This window comes from Eptatretus burgeri, chromosome 17 (assembly GCF_056783735.1).
Source record: "Eptatretus burgeri isolate ZD-2024b chromosome 17, Ebu_testis_v1, whole genome shotgun sequence".
Taxonomy (NCBI): domain Eukaryota; kingdom Metazoa; phylum Chordata; class Myxini; order Myxiniformes; family Myxinidae; genus Eptatretus; species Eptatretus burgeri.
The window spans coordinates 53,326,394-53,341,620 of record NC_140977.1 but is presented as its reverse complement, the minus strand read 5'-3'; the positions used below and the strand labels follow the sequence as shown (position 1 = coordinate 53,341,620).

At 44.1% G+C, this 15,227-nt stretch overlaps 1 protein-coding gene across 2 annotated transcripts in view; it reads right to left on the bottom strand.

Annotated features, from left to right (window-relative positions):
• Window positions 1–15,227, bottom strand: part of BAIAP3 (BAI1 associated protein 3) — a 224,559-nt gene that overhangs the window by 12,829 nt on the left and 196,503 nt on the right. For both annotated transcript variants that reach the window (XM_085863421.1, XM_085863422.1), the window contains exons 26-28: window positions 10,346–10,414; window positions 10,129–10,208; window positions 1,150–1,258 (exon numbers count right to left, since the gene is read on the bottom strand). In XM_085863421.1, coding sequence (XP_085719547.1) covers window positions 1,150–1,258; window positions 10,129–10,208; window positions 10,346–10,414 — 258 coding nt within the window. The remainder of the gene's footprint in view (window positions 1–1,149; window positions 1,259–10,128; window positions 10,209–10,345; window positions 10,415–15,227) is intronic.

Below are 15,227 nucleotides of genomic sequence, written 5' to 3'. Positions count from 1 at the left end.
CAATTCAACAACAAAAATCTTAGGAACGATGACGGCAAAGGATCAGAGATCAAGCTGCATATCTACAGGAGTATGTACTGTACTCGTACATTGTATCAAACCATCATTTCACGTATGGATTGCATTTGGAACAAAATATTGTCAATAATGACAGCATATAGTATGTGGAACACAAGGTGGATGCCTGAACAATTAAAACTAAAACAACTATAACAGCACGCATACCTCCGCTAGGCTGAACAGTTTATGTTTTGTATCCCACTGATAGGCTGGATCTGGATCGAAAATCGAATCAGCTTGTTTTTGTAACCGAACCAACTCATCCACCAGATTTTGGCCTAACCCGTCCACAACTTTTTGAGATATCATGATGTACAGTCTATCGTTTTTGGCTCTATCTCTCAATTGTGAAAAATCACTTAAAATTTTAGTATCCGGATTCAGATCTTCACCAAAATCGAATGAGTTTGTTCTTGTCACACACCCAATCCTGTCCACCAAGTTTCATCCAAATCCATCCATAACATTTTGAGATATCCTGCTTACAATCAGACAGACAGACAGACAAACAGGGGTGCAAACACAACTTCCATCCACCTTTGGTGGTGGAGGTAAAATATCAGTCTCCCAGGTGCAGGAATAAACACGCAAATGTAGAACTGTACATGAATCAGGGGTACACATACAGAATGGCAGGAATCCAACTCTCCCTCTCTATCGAGTGCAGCCTGTGGCTGCTGGTTGCATCATTGGTTGGGACGCGGCTATGCCGCTTATGCAATGTACCCCTTACCAGTACACTGGTGCTCATTTTGCCGACCTCGGAAGGATGACAGGCTGAGTCAACCTCCTGGTGTATTTTAATTCAGCAGCCAACAGGGCTTGAACTCAGGACCCTATGATCCCAAGCCGCCACCCGAACCACTAAGCCAACACCAGGCTTAGGAATCCAACTATGCAACACTCAATATCTGGGGAAAAGCATTTCATATCATCGATGGTGCAGAACCAACCCATGCATTTCCTGTTCTCCACTACATTGTGGCTATTTAATATACCATCTGTGGGTTTTCAGTCACTTTGTTATCTCTTGAAAAATGCTCAGCTGTAAAGCAAGTACCCCTGTAGCAAAGCAGGTGTGGGACGTACCTGCATTGTGTAGTGAAACCGAGCAAAGAACTCAGGTGAGTGTGGAGGATCAGCAGCTACGGCATCGATGTTGAGATTCACGATGACTCGCCAGAGGGCACGCAACATCCTGCATATCAAAAAGCAGGACAGGTCCATGGTTGGGGATAGCCTAAGGCTTTGGTTCACGTTTTCCAGCTCAAGTAAACATGCTTATGCAAAATTAGCAAATGAGTTATGAAGCTTGTGTAAACGACAATCTGAATTTAGGAGTAGAATGCCCTTACAACAGGCCATGGTGCACTGGTACATACGGCGGCGCTTCATCACTGCACCTCTCATGGAACAGAACAGAATTTGGCTGAAAGATAGTTCAATGTACCATGAAATCATCCCCCACTGTTTACATTTGCACAGTGTGTAACAAAGGGGAATAAACAGGGTCTGAAAGTGGAAAATCAGCAGAGGGTATGGTCCGAGCTTTCCTGTACTGGCGATTTGGTGCTCCTTGGAGGTATTGCCCAGTTGACATGCCTTTCTCCTAGTGTTATGCCTAAAAACCTGCCCTGCTTCTCTTGCTCACCCTCTCTCTGTTCTATTCAGCCTCTCATTTTCTCAAGGTCATCTGCCATCTGCTTAGAAATCAGCAAGCATGACCACTCTGCATAAAAAAGGTGCAAAAACTGATCCCTGCAAATACAGACCAATCTGCCTGCTCCCAATCATCAGCAACCTCATGGAATTCATCATCGCTTCTGACATCAAATCCTGCCTCTTCTCCAATGCCTTGATTTCCGACTATCAATTTGGATTTAGACCAGGTCACTCAACCCTGAACATGCTACTTCTGCACACCCCCCCCCCCTTCCAATCCACTTTCTTAACAATCCTCTTGAAGAAGTCCTTTCCTTCAAGCTTTTGGGCCTCACTGTCTGCCATGATCCTTTCTGGGAAAGCCACATCTCCAAGCTGGCCTCCAAAGCCAGTCGCCGACTGGGCATCCTACATCGTGCAAAGTCCTTCCTTGGCACATCTGAGCTCCTGACCATGTGCAAAGCTTTCATCCGCAGTCTGATGGAGTACTGCTCCCCCTCTGGAGTGGTGCTCCTGCCTCACACCTAGCTCGACTTCACGCTCTGGAAACCAAGGCTTTTTGGATCATTGGTATCTCCCGCGATGAAGCCGAGTCTTTGGGTCTCTCACGATCTCACCGGAGGCTGGTCTGTGGTCTTTCTGTCTTCTACTGTCTCCCTCTCAGACTTTGCCCTCCCTGCTGTATCTGTGATATATCCCCCATATATTTCCTCAGGGCACTCAAAACTCTCCTCTGGTGAAACTCCCAAAATCAAGAATCATTGCTCACCTTCATCCTTTCATTCTTCTTTTTCCCCACCTGTGAAACAAACTCCCACATTCTCTTCAATCCCACTCCTCTCTCCAGGTCTTCAAAACAGCTGTTCACCACCATTTATTATCTTCCCCCATCCAAAATCTTTTCTACCCCTGTTAATTCACTCCAAACCCACCTCCTTCAAATTTCCTGTAGTACCATCTTGTTTACAACCGTGTACCCCACCCCATCACTCTCCCTTCCACAGATAACCTATTGTATTTGTTCCCCACTATTTTGTCCTTCCCTCTCCCACCCCTCTTGTCTCCTGCCTTGTTGCATGTTTCTGTGTTTTAGCTCTTACACGAGCCTCGACTTGGCAAACAGAAATAATTTTTTTTTTAAAGGAACTTCCTCGAAATCTCATCAAGTCATGGACTCGTTACATTAGCTTATAGGTGAGTTATGATACGAACTCTCTCTCTTCGCTAACTCTGACTTTGCTATGCAGATACATGATGCTGAAGTCTTCACTCTGAAACGAACATTATCCTCTCCCTGCATATCATCCACTATGAAAAGCAGATGCTTTATTGGTCGCAAACTTTCATAAGCTGTTTCGTTTCTTTCATTCAAATCGTCTAGATTTTTCTCATGACGAGGTACCCACATAGAGCAGTGGCCAATCGGCATGCGATGTTAAACACCCCTCTTCTCCTCCCCCCCCCCCCCGTAAAACAAACCACACCATTGTTTCTTTTAAAGGTTATTATATGAATGATGGTGTAGTTGTGCTAGAATTGGTAGCAGGTATGTTTTTCAGGATGGTGTCCATGAGAACCCCAGGAAATTACTGTATTCACCTAATTAACATAAAATGGACAAAGATTCGTTAATTTTCAAGATAGAGAAGATGCTTTTGTATCAAATTGATCAGCATGTAAGGGGTTATGTATTAATGTCATCATGTATGCTAATTAACTCATTTGCATAATCATTATTTGATGGAATTTGCATTTTTCCATGAAAATAGTTGCACCTAACAGAACAAATCTCATCAGAGGAGCCAAATCATCTTCATAACAAAAACATTGCATTTTTGGAAAACATTGCATGTAGCATCTGTTGGATAATGGTGCGTTATTTGAATGGGAAATGGCACACTTGGCCACATGACTTGCCCCTGTTGCTTGTGTGCATCCATGCGTGAAGAAAGGTCGTGTATAGCAAAGCAAAATAATGTAAAGAATGAAAGATGGGTAAATAATGGAAGGAAAAACACTACCTAAAGCCCACGCAATGCATATTGTCTGATAAACCCACTACACATCAGGGAAGGGCTGTCGAAAATGAATACTGATGAAATAACTGTCTCGGGACTGCTATATGTTGTGTGCCATTGCCTTGGGGTAGTGCCGGTTTACGCAGAACCGCAACAATATATTCCCTGGTGCAGACACTATCAGCTGCTTTCATGGTAAAGGGGAAAAATGAGCATTTAAAATCCTGATGTCGAAGCCATTGTATCAAAACACTTTTTGTTCTCTGGGTATCTCGTTTGAGCTCAAAAGCATTCTCAAGAATGCATTTGAGCATTTTGTGTGCGAACTATACAGGCAGTCCCAGTCAGTTACATTAGTCAATGAAGCCCGCTGCTGTGTTTTCTGCTCAAAATCACTCAACCAGTACAGACTGCCTCCTCCCTGAAACGGATTGATCCAACAAATGAAGACATGTAACTACCAAGTGGCTATAGATCGCCAATCCTTAAATTCTGTGACCGACGCCCCTAACCCAAATGATCATGGATGGATTTCTAACAATGATGGGATCTCAATACGTTGGATGACCCAGGATTCTGCACCTCCAGAAATGCTCAAAGCATGTGGCTGCAAAAAAGATAAGTGTTCATCTAACAGATGTGCATGTCGAGTGGATGGTGTTTGTTGTACGGACCCTATGCTCCGGATGTTCTCTTGCGAGAACTGTGAGAACATCGATGAAACCCCACAAGGGATTGAACTGTTGAATGATGATAGCGATGACGATTCTGATGATGAGTGACACCACATCGACGTTGAGTGTTTATACTTTGATTGTCCAGGAATAAATGAATCCATTTCCCATGCATGTTGATAACTGTAACTTTTTTTAAATTTCTTTTGCTCAGAGACAGAAAAGCACTGAAATCTGGAAACGCTGGTGTAAATAATTTATTCAGGGAGAATAAAAATTCGGGGGTCGACTGGAATATCGACCGATGACATCGTGGACGTGAACGACTAATTCTGAAGTTGTTGACTGTGTGCAATGTATGTGTGTCCCAACTTTGGTGCTTTGGACCAGCAAGTAATGCTTTTCAGACTCGGCAACACTATTAAAAGAGGATTTCCCTTTTTGGGATTCAAGCCTTGAAAAAGAGCTCGTGGTGCAATTTTTTTGCAATATAATCGTTGATATTCGGTTGAAACACACTCAAATCATGAAGAATCCATCAAATTTACAGAGTTCCAGGTGAGGTGAAATGATAGTCATTTTCTAAGCGCCATACTTGACAGTGCACCACAACCTATGAGGAAGCAAGATTTTGCAGCTACATCTTTCAACAACAATACTCTAAATTACTCTCACCAGCAAAACCATAAAGTATCACCTCTGACCCAATCACTGAGAAGGCTACTGTAAATACAAAGGTCTCAACAGCTCAGAAACCAACCCAGACCGGCCATTTTGTCTTCTGCGGTTCACCAAGTACCTGTTTTAGGGAAAAGCAGGATCGACCGCCAAGTGAATTTGAAAGCAAAAGCATCACTAGATCAATTTTTAATCTGCATGCAAACAGACCCTGAGAATTAAGGAGCCGGCTCACAGAAATGTGTGGTTAACTTGACACTAAAATACGCAATTTCGTGTCTGTCTGTCTTTCTGACCGCAATACATTCGGCCATCTAAGTAACGGCCAAACTTGACAAATCAACCAATCTCCAATCTCAACCAAACTTGACAAGAGGACTAAGAGGGTTTCCTGCCTTGGGTGAAATCCGTGATAAAGTGCATGTCCATGTTAAGATAGCTAATTGTGACATTTTTCCAAGGCCGATTCTAAAAACAAAAGTAATAACAACACCAAAGATGATAGCATAATATTAATGTTATTACAAAACAATATCAATACAAAAATAGGGCCACTGACCTGAAGCTTACCTGGGCCATGACCTAACCCAAATCTGGTAGCATTCTGACTGGCGGGTTTCGAGAAGATTTTGAAGGAATTGACACGATTTTCCAAAAAAGTACAAAGCCGACCATTTTGACACACTTCCGGTCATGTGGTCGGCATGACCTCCGCAATTTTAACACCCTTACCCTAGCCTAATGTTGTAACCCAAATTTGACAAGTATTCTAACTGGTTGTTCTGAAGAAGAAGATTTTTGAAGGAATTTGCACGACCGCCATTTTGACACACTTCCGGTCATGCGATCGGCATGGCATCTGCAATTTAACATCAGGATCCTGTCTGAATGTTGTAACATAGCATTCCGACTGGTGGGTGTGGAGAAGAAGATTTTAAAAAGAATTTACACTATTTTCCCCAAAAATTGACTAAGCCAGCCATCTTGACACATTTCCGGTCACGTGATCGGCATGATCTTCTGGTCACGTGATCCTCCGCAATTTAACATCCCTACCTTGGCCTAATGTAACCCAAATTTGGTAGCATTCTGACTGGTGGGTCTGGAGAAGAAGATTTTTGAAGGAATTTAATATGTCTGCAATTTTGACCAACTTAAATTCATGTGACTGGAACGAGCTTTGCAATTCCTGTTACCAATCAGGAGAGGAACGTTGCTGAAACATTTTATCTTGATCGGTCCAGCAGTTTGGCCGGAGAAGTCGAAATAGGAGACGGACGGACGGAACATGATGACAATACATTATAAGTAATTCCAATTCCAGATAAGCCAATAATATCCTACCTCCCCAAGGGGTTTTTCCTCCTTGGACAAATGCCATGTTAACAAGTATAAATAGCTTATAGTGGCATTTATGGGGCACCCCAACCAGAAGTAAAAAATATTATTTACCACAAACACGTATGATTACCTTTTTGAACAGTCACTACTGCTGTTTAACACTAAACTGGAAAGGAGGAAACCAAATGTTCTTGAGACAATATACGTATGCTTAACTGCCAAGAGATCAACTGCAATCTATATTCTCCAGAAGATAATAACATGACCCTTCCAGAGAGAAAGAGAGTACAGTACGACTACAGAAAAAGCAACAAGTGCATTGAAGTACAGTATAGTTTCAAGAAATACAAAAACAGTTGTGCTTACAAGGAAGGCAAACTTTGGGGGTATGAGGAGAGAGTTGGGTGATGTAGATTGGGAGACTGACAACAGGACAAGCAGCATCAGAGAAATGGGAAACCTTTAAGGAGCAAATGTGTAGAGTGCAGAGGAAGTACATTCCAATGAGATATAAAACTAGAAGCAGAAAGAGACCAGGGTGGTTGAGCAATGAGATAAGGAAAGCTATTAAGGAGAAGCAGAATAGCCTGGCGTTGGCGTAGTGGTTCGGGCTGCGGCTTTGGATCCAAAAGGTCCTGAGTTCAAGTCCCGTTGGCCGCTTGAATTAATACACACCAGAAGGTTGACTCAGCCTGTCATCCTTCCTAGGTCGGCGAAGTGAGTACCGGTGTACTGGGCCCGGTGTATGCCCCGGTTAGAATAGGCGTACCATATCCCTGTGTCGTAAGGGGCGACCAAGGTTGCGTCAGGAAGGGCATCTGGCGTAAAACCTGTGCCAAATCATTATGCGGATCATAACGGATGATCCGCTGTGGCGACCCCTAACAGGAGCAGCGGAAAGAAGAAGAAGATTAAGGAGAAGCAGAAGGTATTTATTAGGTTTAAAATAACAGGACTGGAGTTGGATTTATATCACTATCAAAGTAAACAGAGGCAAGTTAAGAAAATAACTCGGCAAGCCAAAAGAGAGTACGAGAAGGACATGGCTAAGAATATTAAACATCTTCTTCTTCTTCTTCTTCTTTCGGCTGCTCCCGTTAGGGGTCGCCACAGTGGATCATCCGTTATGATCCGCATACTGATTTGGCATAGGTTTTATGCCGGATGCCCTTCCTGACGCAACCCTGGTCACCTCTTATGACACAGGGATAAGGATTGGGTTTCGTCATGATTCCGGGCTGCCCTCCACCCTCTCATAGCACGGCCCAGCGCAGAACTGAGCCCCCGTCCTCAAGCGATCCTCCAACCCAAGCCTCCGAGTAGCCGGATTACAGGCGCACGCCACTATGCCCGGTGGCTAAGAATATTAAACATATTCTTGGCTAATAGAAACATATTCTTGGCTTGGCTAATTCTTAATATAGAAACATTAAACATGGCTAAGAAAGCAAGGCTTCCTTTAAGTACATCAGGGGGAAATAACAGGTTTAGACCAGTATGGGCCCATTGAGGAATAGCACCGGGAGAGTGGTTAGTGATGAAAGTGAGATGGCAGGCTTATTAAACAGGTATTTTTCTTCAACTTTTACACAAGAACACTCAGGAGAATTGGCAATAGCTGAGAGTATGAATCGAGGAGGTGAGGAAGGGCTTTTACAGAAGATCCAGGTTGGAGTGAAGGAAGTAAAGGAACAACCAGGAAATCGAACAGAAGATAAGGCTCCGGGTCCAGATAATATGCACCCGAGAGTATTGATGCAGGTGGCTGAGTAGGGAAGTGAAATGTTAATGGATATTTTCAATAGTTCCCTGGAGTCAGGACAGGTACCGGAGGATTGGAGAGTAACAAATGTAACACAATTATTTAAGAAAGGATCCAGAGAAGAATTGGGAAACTATAGACCTGTTAGTTTGACTTCAGTTGTGGGGAAGGTGTTGGAGACATTAATTAAAGACCAGATGAGGAACCATTTAAATAAATACAAACTAATTAAAGGTAGTCAGCATGGGTTTACCAAAGATAGTTCCTGTTTAACAAATCTTTTCGAGTTCTCGAGTTCGAGTTCGAGTTTGATTGGGTGGATGAGGGAAAGGCAGTGGACATAGTATATCTAGACTTTAAGAAGGCATTTGATAAGGTACCACATTGGAGGTTGTTAGTTAAAGCGAGGGCTTGTGGAGTGGCTGGTCAGGTAGCTAATTGGATTGCAAGCTGGATTATTGGTAGGAAGCAAAGAGTGGCTATGAGTTGGAGGATGTCTTTCTGGGAGGATGTAAGTAGCGGGGTACCTCAGGGATCAGTACTCAGACCATTACGATTCATTATTTACATCAACGATTTGGATAATGGGGTGAAGAGTAAGCTTTCCAAATTTGCAGATGACACAAAACTTGGAGGTAAGGTGGATAGCAGAGGGGGTGGTGATCAGATTCAGGAAAGTATTGATACTTGTATAGATTGGGCAAAAGACTGGCAGATGCAATTTAACCTGAGTAAGTGTAAGGTGTTGGGGATGGGAAAGAACAATGAAAATAGAGATTACAGGATGCAAGGTGTAATTTTGGAGCGTGTCACACAGGAGAAGGATCTGGGGTGGAAAGAGATATGGGAGGTAAGCAGGCAGCTTGAGGTTAAGCAAATAGGGTTTTAGGTTGTATTCGGAGGGGGATCATTTATAAATCAAAAGAGGTGGTGTTACCATTGTACAGGAATTTACTGAGGGCCACATCTTGAATATTGTGTACAGTTCTGGTCACCACAGTTCCAGAAGGACATATATGCCAAAGAGCGGGTTCAGCGCAGGGCCACTAGATAGATTCCGAGCCTAGCTAGCCTCAGCTATGAGGAACGGTTGAAGGAGACAGGGCTTTATTCACTAGAAAGGAGGGGGTTACGAGGAGATATGATAGTTGTTTAGGATAATGAAAGGTAAAGATAAAATAAGTGCAGATGAACCATGACAGTGATAGGACCATGGGCCATAGCTTGAGAGTAAAGAAGAGGAGAGTTAAGACAGTAGCAAGGCAGGGGTCTTTTACTCAGAGTAGTTAATGCATAGAATGGTCTCCTTGGAAAAGTAATGGCAGCAGAAACAGTAGATAAGTTTAAATTAGAATTAGATAGGTTCCTGGAAGTTATGGGGATAGTGGGTTATAGGGATGTTGGCAGGTCTTTTCGGTAGCTTGAGCATTGATGGGTAATTGTGTGCATGTGAATGTAATGCTGTTGGTGGGGGTCTCGTCAAGGGGTGTTGTGTGTTTTTGAACCAAGCCCAAATCCCGTCCCCTGGGAAAAAAAATAATTTAAAAAAAATTCCAAAAACTAAAAAAAAAAAAACATTTTGCATTTTCTTCTTTTGATCTTGTGTTGATAAATTGGTATGGTGTTGATGTGGCGCAGGCATGATGGGCTGAATGGCCTGCATCTGTGTCTGATTTCCTTGTGTGTTACCCTGCACAAATTCAAGATCAATTTATTGCAACCTGTTCGAAACACCGGCATCGATGGAAAAACCCAACCTCTATGAACTGCTATGACATCAGGTTGTCCATCCCTCTGTAATTTCAGTGTGATTTGCATAAAAATCCTGACGAACAATCAGTTAAAGTAGGCAGGCCTGAAAAACTCATTGCAAGGAGTTACTGTGTGAAAATATGCAGAAGAGATCATCATGCAGAGTTGACTGTTAGATCACCTGTTGAAGTTCTCTATCAACAGACTCTTACTAAGCAGCGCCAGGTTGTCATCCAAGTATTTCATCAGGGGTGAAACGGCCTGCACAAGATTTGAGGATGACAAAAAGGGAAAAGATTATTCACCGATGTGGACTTGTGAGCTGCACATCTCCAGCCTGAAAAAACTAGAGTGATGGGTTTGTGATGAGACGAGAAGAACTTCTCACTTCAACTTACATCATCAAGGTGGATGGAATCTGGGGAGAGACTGATGTGCTTGATATATTTCTTGATATCTGGCTCCATCTGACAAAGAAGATGATACACAATATGTCAAATTTAGAAAATGGATCTTAATTGTGGATGTGCCATATAAAGATATAAAAACTACAACTGCACAAAATTGTATGATCAAAAGATAATTAATTTTTGTAATAGGTTCAGTCTTCTTCTTTGTTTGTATGCAGCAAAAGGCTGCGGGGTAGCATAATTGGCTGAGGGTGCGGCTGTGCAACCCTCTGCCAGTTAGGAGAGGAATTTGTAATTTGGTCAGGGTGCTGGTGATAGCTTGCCTTCTCTTCAGGAAAGACACTGTGGGATCTTTAACGTCCACCGACAAATGCTGGCAGATGGGATGATTGTTTAACGTCCATCCGAGGGGCGGCACACACATTGCTGAATCCACCCTGCATGTGAAATACCAGGCTAGACAGCCTAGGGTATCAGTAACATGCTTCAAAGCAGAGCAGTGGTATTTTAATGAGGGCCGGGGGGGGGAGAGGTGAAATTAATACAAAAAACTATAAGAGCAATCTGAAGAAAATAAAATTAACCCTCCATGTGTAAATAATATATACACACCTGACGGTGTAAATAATATGGACACATCTGAGGAGGTGGAGACTTTGAGACCTCGTAGGTCTCAGTTCCATCTCCTGAAACCCACCCACGTGTGGAACTAGCCAACAGCAGCAGCTTTCACACACACACACACACACACACACACACACACACACACACACACACACACACACACACACACACACACACACACACACATTCTCTACTAAATCGACGCTCATGGAAGAGCAAGATGACGGAGGTTTTGAACTGACAGTGAGGCAGTGGGGTAACTCTTGGACACATAAGCAAGCAAATTAACAATGAGAGAAAGGAGATGAAACACTGCAATCTGTAAGTAGGAGGGTTGCGTTAGGGAGGGTTGATGGGGGTAATAAAGATTGTGGGTAAGGATGGAGGTTGATATGGGATGGCAATGCACCGGCTGCTTGAAGCCCGAGAGGGAAGAGTGGGATAGCACAGTTTTTGGAAGGCGGCTCCATATCCGAGAGAACCAAGCAACAAAAGAGTTGAGGTACACAATCGGCCTGTATTTTGGAAGTTTAGGAAGTGACGAAAAGAACACATACATCCTGGAGAGGCTGGGAATGTTTCGAGGGCTGAGACAGCATGGGGAGCTAAATCAGAGGAGAGGTGCAGCCAAGTGAGCCTCATTAGAAAAAGTATATATATTTAAAACCCAGATTCAAAGAAGTAATTAAAAAATGAGGTTGAAATTTAAAAGATATATTCCCCATGATGACTACATCATAACTGTGAAGTTTCATGTCGATTGATGAAGCGATTCAAGAGAATGAATTTTTTTAAAGATTTTCGTTCAATCCAACATGGCTGCCAGAACATGTGGTATATTAATTATTCGTGCACACTCTAGTATCCCCAAGCCTGGTGTTGGCTCAGTGGTTAGGGTAGTGGTTTGGGATCCTCGGGGTCCTGAGTTTGAGCCCCGCTCGCCACTGAATTAACATCGGGGAGTTGACTAAACCTATCATCCTTCCGAGGTTGGCGAAATGAGCACCAGCGTGTCAAAGGCGATTAAAGGGTTGGCGTCAGGAAGGGCATCCGGCCATAAAAACATTGCCACAAGAAAAGGGTACCATGATTGGAGCCCGCAAAAAGCTGACCCCTGCTCAGGGAAAAAGGCTTTAAAATGGTGTGATGATGACTGGTATCCCCAAGGCCTGGGGAACATGTGTGAAAGTTTCCCCTTGATCTGTTAAGCGCTTCTGGGGAAGAAGCTTTTTAAAGCTATATTCTTTAAAAAAATCATAGCTGCCAGACCATGTGACCAAATGACATTAAAATTTACACCATATATTTCTCAAGGCGAGAAGATCACGCGTATTGAGTTTTGAATCAATCTAGTAATCCGAACGATCTCTTTTGGAGAGGAGGATTTCAAAGGTTATTTTTATTTTCAATACAAAATGGCCATCAAACCACGTGACCTATAATAATAACATCATAAATTTAATTGTTTCAAATTGGGAAGGGGATCACGTTTGTGAAGTTTCGTGGAAATCGGCTGAGGTGCGTTTTTCTATCCAAGATGTCTGCCAAACCACATGACCGATGACATCATCATTTTCACACTGCATGTAGCAATGGTGTGAGATGACATTTTTGAAGTTTCGTGTCGATTGATGAAGCGGTTAAAGAGAAAGAATTTTTGTTTTTTGTTTTTTTTCAATAAAATATTTTCCTTCAATTTCAATTTTAATATTTTCCTCCTGAAACAACACACGTTTTTAATGAAACTTGACGACAACTTTCAGGTCAGGTATGGGAGCATGCGCCGGAGCAGCACATCACTACATCCACTTTCCGCCGGTACTCCAGGGACCTCCGTCTAACCATCCCCCAGGCAGATGCCTGGCCCATCCCCTTGAGATGCTGATCAACCTGCTGCAACCACGAGGCACGTGGTCGGCCCATTGGCCTCCTCCACTCAAGAGGCTCCCTCGCTGAGAGAATCTGGTGAGCAGAATGAGCATCAGGAAAACGAGCCACATGTCCATACAGCCGCAGCTGACGCTCACGGACGATGCAGGTAACAAATCTCTTTTGAGTCTCTCTCAGCAACCGCTCATTGCACACAAAGTCTAACCAGCGATAGCTGAGGATTCTCCGAAGAGACCTGGTACCAAAGGAATGAACTCTCTGTCTCAGATCCCTGGTCAGAGTCCAAGTCTCACATCGGTAGAGCAAGACTGGAAGCACCAAGGACCTGAAGACTCGGACTTTCGTCCAGCTGCACAGGTACCGACAGCACCACACCCCATGATCCAGTAAATCCATGACTCCCCAGGCCCAATCCAGATGTCTGTTGACCTCTGGCTCATAGCCAGCAGAGACATGAATATCACTGCCAAGATAAGTGAATCTCTCCTTGACCTCAACATCCTCACCACAAACAGGTACAGACAATATAGCAGCATCCAAGATGTCATTGAAATCCTGGATCTTAGTATTGACCCCAGGAAATGCACCTCAAGGGCCCCCAAAAGGATATCAAGAGTCTCCGCAAAAATGACTGCATTATCTACGAAATCGAGGTCAGAGATCCCAAACTATGCACCACGGCTTGATCTCTCTGACGTCCTCCCCAGAATCCAGTCCATACAAGCACTGAAAAGTTGGGGGCCAGTACACACCCCTGACAAACTCCAGTAATAACTGGAAATAAGGTGGAGACGGAACCACCATACCTCACAGCACTTTCAGCCCCAGAGAATAGCTGAGAAATCAGATTGATCCATTTTGGTGCCAAACCAAAAAGACAGAGAATCCTCCAGAGGACATGCTGATTCAATGAATATAATGCTTTGTAGAGAGTAGCCCCTGCTGAACTCTCATCTGCATTCGGTGAGGACCCGAAGAGCAAGGATACGGTCAATCGTTGACCTCTTTGGTATAAAGCCTAACTGCTCTGGATGCTGGTGCTCAAGCAGATGGTGGCGAACCCAATCAAAAATTATCCGAGCAAAGACCTTGCCCGGCACTGAGAGCAGTGTGACCCCTCAGTAGTTGCTGCAGTCCTGGTGATCATCCTTCCCTTTCCAGAGAGGGACATCAAGGCCCCTCTTCCAGTCAGTTGGGATGATGCTGGTGTTCCAGGCAGAGCACAGAAATGCATGCAACGGAATGAGTACAGAATTTCCACCAGCCATGAGAAGTTCAGCATGAATGCCACAGATACCAGGAGCTTTACCCCATTTCAACCGGTTCCCCGAGAGCCTGTGTTTTCACAAATGAAGGTGGATCACAGTTGATTGTAGGGTCAGCAATAGGGATAGTAACACCCCTGACATGCAACTCATCAGCTGGTGGACTAGCCTGGAACAGCCGCACAAAGTAATTGGCCCAGTGGGCCTTCACTTCGGACTCCTCTGTCAAGAGCCCACCACCCTCCGCTCTAACTGCAGGACACCGAGGGACAGATTTGGAGGAATGCAATCCGTGAATTCCCCTGTAAACAGGATGAGAATCACTTGACCACAGGTGATGCTCTACCCCTTCACAGATTCCTCCTACATAGGCCTCCTTTTGCACCCTCAGCACATGTGCAGTTTTATGCCTCAACTCCCTGAACAGCTCAGCTCTGCCATTAAGCCTGGCTCTGCGATGCTGGTCAATGGTATCCAGTATCCCTTGAAAGGCAAAATTCTTCTTCACCCTTCGGTGAGTTCCAAGACATCCATCGGCAACATCAAGGATGGTGGTCTTGAAGGCACTCCACAAATCTTAGGATTCCCCAAAGCACCCAGACCCCCCAAATCTCCAGTCAGCCTGTTCGCAAACTCATCAGCTACCCTCTCATCCTTTAACTTGCAACATCCAGCATTGGCTGGGATGGTACCATTCTCTCGGATATAAGCTGCAACTTCAGAGTTGCGACCACAAGCCTGTGGTTGGTATTGAGGAACTAAGCACTCCAGTCGACCCTGCAGTTCTGGATCATCCTCCAGCAACCATCAACGAGCACATGGTTAATTTCCTTTGCCACACCACCAGCGTTGGAATTCCAAGTCCAGCAGTGAGCCTCTGGGTGCTGAAACCATGAACAAGCCACCCAAAGTCCATGACTTCTTGCAAAGTCAAAGAACTTGTTGCTATTCTGGATCACAGTTCCAGACCCATGGGGACCCACACATGTCTCATAACCATCCTGATCAGTTCCAATAGATGCATTGATATTCCCCAAGATTAGAAGAGCATCTCACCTGGAGCACTGATCAACGACACACTCAAGCGTGGC